Source organism: Centroberyx affinis, unplaced genomic scaffold, assembly GCF_046629955.1.
Source record: "Centroberyx affinis isolate AG114_WGS23_722 - 3 ecotype Tasmania unplaced genomic scaffold, CSIRO-AGI_Caff_v1 ptg000235l_1, whole genome shotgun sequence".
NCBI lineage: Eukaryota > Metazoa > Chordata > Actinopteri > Beryciformes > Berycidae > Centroberyx > Centroberyx affinis.
The window spans coordinates 256,611-268,448 of record NW_027278920.1 but is presented as its reverse complement, the minus strand read 5'-3'; the positions used below and the strand labels follow the sequence as shown (position 1 = coordinate 268,448).

Here is an 11,838-nt window from a genome sequence, read left to right as displayed (position 1 = left end):
TCTCCACTCATTGAACTCAATAACGAATTATCTAGTTGGGGACGGGAGGGGGGGCGACAGAGAGCGTGTACCTCCGCTTAAAAAAGTAGATACCCACAAATTATGATATTAATGTAACATCTCACGCGAAGAAATACATTTGGTAATTATTCGTACTAGTTATATGTACAATCTGTCTTTGTGCTTTTTTATGACACCAATACAGCTCAAACTGTACGTGTTTATGTCTGGTTTATGAAAATGTCAGGAGGCGTTAAATGCCCGTAGGACCGTGTGTTAGAATACATCGCCATTTAATTCGCTATCAATCCCTCTGGTACTCTTATGAATTAGTTTAGAGAAGGGGACGCTCACACAGTTAACACGGTGCGAGCGCAACACTGTAGTAAAGGTCCAGTAAAGGATTATAGTGGTTCCCTGGTTTCCTCACAGATCAGAGCTTTCCTACTGGGTGAGTTCGATTCGTGCGCCCGCCGGCACGAGGGTGTACCGAATTTAATCCGTTTACACAAAGGGACGAGTCTGATTGGCTCTTCCTTGCCCCGCCCGGGCGTGCCGAGGTAGTAAAACGTGAGGCAGCACGTCGGGTTTTCTAATCGAACTCACCCGCTAAATCTCTGCGCGCTGGCCGGGACTTGCTTTTTAAATGGCCCAGATGAGCTCGTTGATTGGGCAGTGGCAGACACAGAGCCATGCATTGACAGAGTTTGTCGATTTAAGGGTTTAATAACAAACAGTTTACCTCCGTCATTTGTATACTTTTATTCCTAAATACGCCGACTATAAGGATCAGTGTTTTGTTATATATTATTTTAAAATGCTGCATTTTGATTAAATCTACCACATTGCTTACTCGTGCATTTATTTGCCGTGTTTAATGAATGTACATTACATTGACTTAATGATCAGCTGGTAGAAATAAACACACAAACAAGATAAGCACATTACCTAGTCTCTTTGATCTAACTTTAAAGCAATATCTGTGAGTTAAATTGTCAGTTTATAGGATTAGTTAACAGTGTTCGACCACAGTGCCTCTCAGCCTTTTTGGGTGGCACACTTGAGCCAAACGTACAAATTTAAAAGGCATGCCAAATTATTGATTGAAAATGTCTCACAAAGCTTTATACGTCCATCATACCAGCAGAATAAACATGCAAAGTGACTTGAAATTGGATTCTATTAGAAACTGGTGCAAAATCTTAAGGCCTGGGGCACCTCATCTCACTCCAGTTGTTTCACTCTATTAGTTTGTTCAGACAAGTCTTTAATTTTATTTTAATGTCCTTGTTTTCTGTTTTGTTTGGGCTTCCTGTTGGTCCATTTAGGACAGTATTATATCATAGGTATCTTTCATTATGGAATATTGATATTTTATTTTTTTTGTATATAGCCTACCTAATGTTAACATATTGATATCTCCTTTTTATATTTTTATGTTATGTTTATACATACTTATATTTACATATATAGGACATATTTCATATTTAGTCATCCTTATGTAAACAATGCAATTTAATCGATGCTGTAACAACGGTGAATAAATCCATGCATGTAAGAGATCCATACTCTTTCCCATACTTTCCACACAGTGTATTTACTTAGTGTGCTGAACTGCCGGCTGCATAAATCCCACAATACTTTATATTCTATTCATTTATTTATCTTTTCCATTTATATTATACATTTATTTTTCCCTGCTGCTGCAATGACCCAGTTTCCCCACGGGGATCATTAATGTTTCATCTTATTGTATTGAGCTGTCATCCGCTCCGCCCTGATGGACGGGCGTGACGAGTGTCAGAGACAGTCTGTCCCCTTGACTGACAGTGACGCTGGCAGGAGACTTTTCAGATCAAACACCAGAGGACAGTGACGGTCCTCGTCATCAGCTCCTCACTTGAGCCCCATCTTGCCACTGATTTCCCTCAGAAAATGCTAACAACATGGCAACAATGAATCAGGACAGCGCCACCATTAGGCGTATCAAGGCAGCTCAAGCGTTAAACTTCAGTTCAGTCCCACACCCAAAAGTCTTAGGATGAAGACACTCATCTGAGAACCTACAGTGACGTCACCATTCGGGACAACAGGTTTTTATACCAAACAGGGCATGGTTTTACTGCTTTTTATACAATGTTGCATTTTTGTTTCTTTTTTTTGTTTGTGTGTGTTTTCAAATGTATTCAAAGTCTTTGTCATTTAGTATTACAGGTCAACCCAGTGAAGCCACAGAACTCGTCCACAGCAGAATCAGTGGTATTTTCTCCCCAGCAGGTGGCCATGACAGACTCATTTAGGAGGTTGTTTTGTTTTTTCTTACTTAGGAGCAATGGTCACAGAAGAAGAAATGACCTCATATAAGGCAGAAGTCTACATTTATGTGGATTTGAATCAAATGACATGGTGGAGGAGCAAGGAGTGCAAGTTCCTTATGTTGCCAGGCTGGAAAGATGCTACATCTGTAGCTGCAACTTTTTCTTATCAATTGAGAATTTTCTACACTGCAGGAACATTGTTACTCCAAACAAATCTTCCTCCTATCAGAGAATGTGGACAAACTGTCTGTTCCTGCAATACAACATGATATGCAGAGAAGTGGATCTGATGTCAAATGCACCGCTGCCTTAAACAGTCTACTAGATGTATCATGTCTGTGTTATTTTATATGGATAGCCTAAAATGTGGATATTGTTTATTTTAAATAACCTTGCAGTGGTGCATTTTCTTTCAATCAGTCAATTGCAAGCAAAGTAGCCTGTAGGATACATTGATGCCAGTGTGTGAATTGGGGTTCAATCCAAATCTCATTTTTTTAAGCAGTAATAACATAAAAAAATATTGTCTATGGATTTGACTTACAAAAAATAACAAATACAAAAGCATACCCCTATATATTTCCAGTGATACTAAAAAATAAGATGAAAGGCAATGGACTTATTTGGGCCGACTATGCACTGATATTGGATTCTACTTTCTAGAAGTTGACAGCTGTCAAGCCTTGTGTTCATATTGTTGACCTGAAAATAAATTACACATGGCAAGATGGATGACAAACGGTTAATGATCAAAGTTGAGAAGTACACATTTGGCAAATGTAGTTTAGTCCACTGCTACTACTACTAGCTCCTATAGTTGGATTACCAACTAGGCATGCAGGCCACCAAGGGCCCAGAAGCCCTGGGTTCACATGTACATATATTTGTAATTTAATTGTAAATTTGCCTTCTCATACAATTTAGCAGACTCTCTTGGCCATCTTCAACAGTTGTACACGGAGCAATCTTTAGTATTGTTTGCCTATCCTATCTGATGGGGTATGCACTGGGTACTTGACCAGGTTAGATGCACCAGGTCCTGGCAGTGCAGGACCATGTCCATATTATATGTCAAAACTACTAAGTTACAGGTCAACAGGCAGTTTTGGGTAACAAACTAGTTTAGCTACATACCTCTTGTAGCTAAATAAATCAGCAAATAGCAATGTAGCACATAGTGTCAGAGGCATAACATGCTGACTGTAACGTGACATGATACCCTCATGTTTCTTTAGATCAAGTCTGTACAAAGGGAAATCTGATATTTCTTACAGCAAACTGAATAGTTAAGTCAAACTGATTAAGCACTAGCTCATCTACATCTACTCCACACATCATAACCTAAAATACTACCATCTTCATCTTGTTAATCTGACTTAAACAGTGCTTTTTTTCTTAATACAATGTGAATACAATAGTCTGATATGCCTAAAACACATTGAGATTAAGGAATTCAAAACATATTAGCACAATGGCATTCAACATCAGCTTTCAAAAAAACATTTTTATTAGAACACAAAGATCGTACTGTTGTTGTCAGTGTGATAAAGGAGAAGTGTAGAACCACAGTCCCGTCATCATGGACAAATCATTGTACACATAACACCCAGATCTCTCTCTCTCTGTGTGTCTGTGAGTGTAAGGGGGGGGGGGGGGGGGGGGGGGGGCAACTCTGGGAGATATCAAATCCATGAAAAGATGCATAGCCTGCCTACACAATATTTGAAGTTCCGTTGGGCTTAATTATGCATTTACACTATGCATGATCCACCCTTTCCACAGCAACATAGTAACTTTTTTTGTCATCCAAACAGTGCCAACCAATGGGTCCAATCTCACAATCTGCACAGATGAGATACTTGATTCGCCCCACATCATTGGTGAAGCCCACATTCTCAAATGTGTACATGTCGTCCACTAACCAGTGGGCGGTCAGAGTGTCCCCATCCACAGAGCCCTCTGATGTGCTTAGACTAGTCTTTTTCCGCATCGATGGCAGGAACAGCTGTTGAGGAAAAACAGACCATAAGATATCTTGCCAGCAACACTTATTCCTGCTGAACACAAATCAGTAATACAATGCATTGGGGTTTTGTACTTAGGCTACACTGGGCTGATGGAGGGGCTTGAGGAAACGACTGTCACACATACAGTGCAATTAGGATTTATGTATTGGCATTAAATGCCCATGAACCAGTCAGTCGCACAGGCACGAGCTGTCGCGGGGATCGAACCTGTGACGTTCGACTCATGGCACTGTCTGACCGCCAGCCCACCTTACCGATATGATCCTAAAGAAAGCGGCCTGATGCCATGCATCATACCTCTTTTTCTGCAAATACCGCCATCCCTGGGCAAAGCACCTTGGATCCGCAGCGTTGGCACAAGACGGACTTCACGTTCTTCCATCCTCGGACACCAGGTTGGACCGGTCAGTGCTTTCTTTGGACTGTTGATCGCTGTCCATCTCGAACCCTGACAAACGGCAAATTAACTTCGATACACATGCACAACGGCGGCTAGCTGATGATGATATCCTTCATCAACCGAACTGCACTGAACCACATAGGCCAGAAATGAGGTGTCAAACCTAACGTCCAACTAGCTAACGTTAAATTAGCTCAATTAGCCGGCTAGCCTGCTGTCTTCTCGACAAAATACGGCCAGGATACGGAGAACAAGGAGTAGAGAGTCGACAAGAATTGAGAGCCTTGGGGGCGTTTGTAGTGCGGAAGTGCGGCTACACGTCAGGGCCAATGCCAAGCAAACTTATTATGAATGTTTATCATTTTCATCATAAGCTTTATGCATATTATGACAACGCAAACCCGTACACCGACCCCTGGCTTTAATATTTACGGTAATACATATATATGGATAAGGAACGTTATAAATAATACTGCAACATTGCCATCAAGTTGTAAGTGTTGCCCCTCGTTAATACTTAAGTCAACTGGTTAGAAAAACGAACAAAACATTCAACACACATACAACAAAAGCCGTTAAAAGGTAAGCACATATGAATAAAATCGAATAGAATGTACCTCAATCTTGAACTTAGTGTAAACAAAGCTGAATAAGACTAGAAATCGTAGGCAAGGCTAGCTTGCCAGGTTTAGCAGCCAGTAAATGGTCTCGTTCGGAAACATAAAACTATGAATAGGTTCCTAATACAAAAGGGTCCTAGGCAAGACAGGGAAATGTCACCAGTAGTCAACATTCATATTTCTGGTAATTCTACCATTTGGTGATTAGGAAAGTAACCACGTTATGCATATAATGAACCAGAGTCCTGCTAATTAATTAATTGACGAGGTGAATGTATTCAACTGCCAGGTAAAATACACCCTGTCTGATGAGCTTAGGCTTTACAACATATTTGTTGACCTATTTTATTCCCATTTTGTCTTTTTTTTTCCTGTAACCTTGTTCTGTTTTTTTTGGCTTTTATTTATTGCTTTACCGTCTGTGTTCATTGTCAAATAAAGTGTACATTATTTGTTAATGTTTATTGCAGCAAAAGAACACAAGAGGGAGTATTTTCTAGTGACCACCATTACAGCTGTGGGCTCATTCTAAACAACTAACTTTCTGTTCCTTTGCTCCCTTTTCTCACTACCACTCATTTCCAACCAGGATGTAACTTGGAATAGTTGAATAGAGGATTCTTTCCAGAGGATAAAAAATGTCTATATTCAGTCCAACTGTGGATGAAACTTAGTGCAGATAGGAAATGATATGTTCTTTATTAGTTAATGCATTTACAGTAGGTCACCTGACTATCTTATGTCCTAGGTAGACCACTTCTTTTTCAAGAAAAGTGCACTTACTCCTCCTGAGTCTCAGTCCATGGTCCTCCAGATGCTGCAACACCATATCATCTCTTGGGTCTTGATGCTCAACCTCACTTGGTCATCCAGGTAAATCATCACATGGGGTATACCAGGAAGAATCCCTTCCATGGTTCTCTGAAAGATAGCAGGACTAGAAGATACACCAAAAGGCAATTGTGTGTAGGTATACAGTCCTCTATGTGTGTTCACAGTGACATGGGGCTTTGAGGGATCATCCAGGACAATCTGAAGGTAGGCATTGCTCATATCAAGTTTCCTGGGAAAAATCCTCTGCTACACAGGAAGTGATTTGTTTTACATTTATGGAAGCAACAACAGCAGTTTGTATGGAATAAATATAAGATGGTAGAAGAAATATAAGAAGCAGCAGTCTACACCAAAGCAGTGACTGCTTATCAGCAAAGGTGTCACCAAAATCAAGAACAAGAATATCCAACCCTTTCTTTCTTTGTCTTGTTCTTTGTCTATCCCACACTCACTTTCTTTGTCTCTCTCTTTCACACACACACACACACACACACACACACACACACACACACACACACACACACACACAAATAGACTCTGGTGCAGTCAGGGAGGCAATGCACTGTCCCTAATGTGGCATCATTGTGCAGAAGGAGGGATGCGACTGGCTGCGCTGCACTGTCTGTCACACTGAGATCTGCTGGGTGTCCAGAGGGCCACACTGGGGGCCAGGGGTAAGAAGTCCTGTTATGTCTCATCAACACGCAAGCATATAGCTAACAGTTTTTATTTGAATTTTTCATGATTTAATCATCAGATTTGGACCCAGGGTGAGACTATATGTTTCAAACTTTGTCTAAAATGTTCAAGAACCCTTACTATGGTCCTTTCCAAGGGTCCTGGAGATACCAGTGGGGGATCTCGCTACAACGTCAACAAGCAGAAATGCACCTGCGGTGCTTGGACCCCTAATGAGGATAGTAGCCAGGATAGTAAACACCTTTTTCTGTTTTTATGGCCTGTGAAAGTTCAGTTTTCATAGTAACATTTGGAATACTTTATAATTCATGTATGCATGGATTTGTGATCCGGATATGATGATCCATACAAAGAAAACTTACACTGAATATGACCTTAACAAGGATATGCGCTAGAGTTCCCAGCAGCTGTACTCTCTATGCCTGACAAAAAGAGAAAGGTGTACTCCATATACCAGAGTTCGTCCTCCACCACACTACTGCCCTCCCTGAGAAGCCATGAATAACTCTTGTTTACTGTTTGTTGTGAGTAAAAGATCAGCTGATGTACCATTGTGCCTTAATTGTCAATAAATACCCTTTAGAGTCACAGTTCTGTGTGTTCCTCTGAGTAAGTTTTGGTTCCGGATAAATTGGTCTGGTCTGTTAATTGCACATGTGTCAAAACACTAAACCCTCAGCATCTGAATATGTATCAAAAGGCAAAGGATTTGGGATTGCCTGCAGTTAATATTGCATTGGTTATTTCATGGCCACCCCAACCAGAAAGTCCTACAAGGACTTACAGTATAGTGTCTACAGTGAGTCTATAGTGACCTTATAATACTTAATGGTGTTTTTTTTGTTTTTTTGTTTTTTTGTTTTTTTTATCTCATATGGTATCACTATAATATTCCTTACAGTTTTGTTTTGATATTCCTATTGTATCCTTTATAAAATTCATCACAGGATCACTGCACTTCTGTGTACCCACTTCTGGGTACATAGATGATCATTTTATGAGATGTACATTGCATTTAACTCCATATCCTTATTACTAGTTACTAGACCACAGATGTTACTTTTCAGCACAACACATGCTAATACCAACAGGGATGTACTGGAGGGTAATCCAGGTTGCACCTTTTAGAGACTTTACCCAAATGTTTAGGGTGATATAAATATCCGTGACCTAAACTGATATGATACATAATAGGAAGAAATAGAATCAAACTGATGCAAATTATGAGGATAAGGTCCTTTAAGGGATAAAACACAAATGAATGCTTGAAGATCACAGACTATTTTATCCATCTTTTTATTTGTCATCAGCTGTTATTACAGTCAATTGGACGAGTTTTGATAAAATTATATTCTTACCAGACTGAAATGTAAACTGTATTGAAAATTGTCCTGCTAATGTCCTCCGGTAATGACAGTCGGTTTTGAAGCTTCTTTACACCTAGTGAGCAGACACCAACCTTGACTGTCCGGACACTTTAGAGACGCAAAAAGCACTAGATTCAGAGGAGATCAATTAAGGTCGAGTCTTTTAAAGTTCTAGATATTTATACTGTTCCCCTGCTAGCCATAGTTTGGAGTTGGAGCAAGATAACACCTAGTATGAGTCGGAGAAGTAGACAGGCTGTATGAGAGGGACGCACAACCAGAGAGCACAAGAAAATGTGACTACATGTCAATAGACGGTAAATATGTCTAAAATCATATTAATTATGATGGAATATGTGTTAATAGATCGACACTTGCTTATAAAATTCTTATTAGCCATAATTAATCAGTCCTTCGCGGGCACACACACCCGTGCGTAATTGCGCACAAATGCAAAGTAAAATAGGAAAACAACTGGATGTCTTTACTAGATTGTAGCCTAACCACGTGTTGTGAGTGATTCTGCCTCAACACACACTAAGGCAGAGAGATTTGACTTTTGTAGCATGGGTTTGTGGCACTTTGTGGCATCGTTTACTGAACTTCCTATGGCCTAATGACAATCTTTTAAGCAGTCCTAGAAGAAGCATAACCACCACTGAATTGTTTTGTTGTATTTCTTACAGTTAGGATATAAAATATACAATTTACTGAGTCTACAGATCATATTCACAAACCTTAGTAACTCGTTGCTTTTCAACGCATCTTCACGTTTATTCCATGATAGAGATTTGGTATTATCTGGTAATAAATAGGCTACTTTTTTCATTCATTCTGTTATGAAGTGCTACTACATGCCTTGACCTATAGGGGGACTCCAGTACTAATAGATAACCATGCCTTTAGACAGTCAGATAGAGCTTGGTTCGAAGCCAGTAGGCCATGATGAAAATGTCCCTCATGTTACGTTGCTAATAAAGTTGACATAAGGAAGGTTGTGTCTGTGGCATATATTAGCGAATATGCGAAGATACTACACATTCATTTGAAGTTGATATGTTAATGGAATCCTCAATTATTACATCATAGAATGTTTTCCAAGTAGCCTAACTGTCAGACATCATCAAAGTTCTGAATCCCTGGCAACCGCATCCAAAACATCAGTCATTTGGTTCTGAGACTGAGAAGGAAACCTACATTTTTTCAACGGTTATTTCAACTTTCTTCAGTTTTCTTCTTATTATTTTTTTTTTTGACTTTTTTCGACGATTTTCAACGTTTTGTTTGACGTTTGTCTTTCTTCAGTTGTCTTAAATTTTCACCTTTTCTCATTGACCAAGTGAGGCAGAGAGAAATTTTAGGCCAATTTTGGGGGGGTTAAAAAATTAATGTAGGCTGTTTGTTTTCAAATTGCTCCATGAAGTGTCACGAAGCTGTGTCAAAATTCCTGTTGGTTATTTCACTAATGACTGGACTCGTTATGAAATGTCTGTATGTGGTGTTGTTACAGAAGAGCAGCAGCCGCCACGTGCTGCACCACTGCTACTGAAGGAGCGACAGCAAGCTGTCCAGAGCGAGGCGCTGCCGGGCGCCGCGGGCCGCTGACAGGACGGAGGTTAAACACTCTTTCTTACTGTCGCAGTACAAAACATGATGTAGAGCCTGTAATATACAAGACAACTGCACTCTCTTGTATCATATTACATGACCTGACTTCCCTTGTGTAAACGTATCCTTGTTTACTATACACTTGTAATTTCCTGTACTATTTTTTGAGTTATTTTAATTTGTTTAAATTAACTTTGTAAGTACTAAATTTTATATACCTACTGAATGTATACATGTAGACAGTTTTATTTAGAGTTTATTCTCAATTGTACATATTAAGTCTGCTTTGACATGCCTTGTATTGTGTGTAAAAATGGATGGATCGAATGCTCTAATGTTACTCAACTATCAGGTGACACCAAGTAGATGTTCAACAGGGTGTCACTTGCCTTTTTGATGCGTCTCCACAGACGATGTAACCCTGACGTTAGCCTAACTCTAACCCTAAAATGAACCCTTGCCCAGACATTAAAAATCCATAGACTACTTGTCACACAATTATGAGTATCACTTGAAACTCAGAAGACTCCTTAGTGACACTTTATAATCAATTGATAGGAAGTTGAGTATTAATACTGGACTATCCAAATCATTGATAGTAAGTGAAGTAGGCTGTGGTGTCTTGGTATATCAGAAATAATCAGGCAACAGACAGTAGCCACAGTTGACCATTTACTCAGAAGAGTCTAGACAGATTACAAACAATCATGGCCTGGCTGGCATGGCATGGCTGCTGACTGAGAACAGTAGACTACCTTTATGGTAGGAGGTATGGTCGGCGGGCCCTGCTGGTCTAACAAGGAAATACATGACCATAATACACTTCCCTCCCTCTGATAATAACAGCCCAAAAGTTATTTTTCGGGAGAAGGAGTGATAACATTAGATTCTGGTGAGTCTATGGACTCAGCAGGCTCTGGACATGTTGGAGTTCTCACAGAGCTTCCCGAGTTGAAAGGCTCAACAGGAGGATTGACGACTGCATCTTCACAGTTCTCCTTTACAGGAGAAAGTGGAGTCTGTCTGCGATGAACATGATCGATGTGCCGCCTTACTTTTTGGCCATTTCCAAACAGAACAGTGCATGAGACTGGTCCAGTTATTTTGTCTACTGTTCCAGGGATCCAGGTAGGCCTGTGGATGAAGTTTTTAGTGAGGATGGAGTCCCCCTCTTGGAAGCTTCTTTCCTTGGCATGTTGATCTCAGCTTGCGGCCCATTAACAGCTCAGCTGGAGATTTCTCGGTTGTTGACTGGGGGGTAATCCTGTAACTGAAAAGAGCTCGGGAAAGTTTAGTCTCCACAGAATCCCCTGAGCTCTTCTTGAGTAAGGTCTTCAAGGTCTGGACCCAATGCTCAGCGAGTCCATTGGAAGCTGGGTGCCATGGTGCGGTGGTAACATGGATGATACCATTTCTAGTCATGAAGTTCTTAAATGCACCACTGGTGAAATTGGTTATATTGTCTGAGACCACCATTTCTGGTAATCCAAACTGACTGAAGCTCTTCCTCAAACAGTCTATGGTGACCGCAGATGTGGAATTGGTGAGAGGATTGGCATCAATTTAGAATGGGCATCCACAATAACCAAGAACATACGGCCCATGAAGGGACCAGCATAGTCCACATGCAACCGTCTCCAAGGCTTGGCAGGCCACTGTCATGGATGCAAAGGAGCAGCAGCTTGTAGCTTCCCATTTTCCTGGCATTTCAAGCAGGTGTTGACTAGCCCCTCCACTTCAGCATCCACGTTGGGCCACCATACGCTCCTGGCAAGTCCTTTCATCCTGGTGATACCTGGGTGTGACTGATGTAGTTGCTGTAATACAGCTGATCTTCCCTGAATTGGATAATAATTCAACAACCCCAGGTAAGCTTTCAGCTCACTGACATTCTTGGGGATAGGTGCCTCTCTGATTGCTGCCACTTTCTCTGCAATTGGGTGCAGTCATGTACTATCTATCAGA

At 40.6% G+C, this 11,838-nt stretch overlaps 1 protein-coding gene across 1 annotated transcript; it reads right to left on the bottom strand.

The window, feature by feature from the left end:
* Positions 1 to 3,973: 3,973 nt before the first annotated feature.
* Positions 3,974 to 5,342, bottom strand: rabif (RAB interacting factor). The gene is given in 3 exon segments (XM_071543236.1): positions 3,974 to 4,323; positions 4,643 to 4,722; positions 4,725 to 5,342. Coding segments are annotated over 3 exon segments (390 nt in total). The 5' UTR covers positions 4,786 to 5,342; the 3' UTR covers positions 3,974 to 4,074.
* Between the last annotated feature and the right edge of the window lie 6,496 nt (positions 5,343 to 11,838).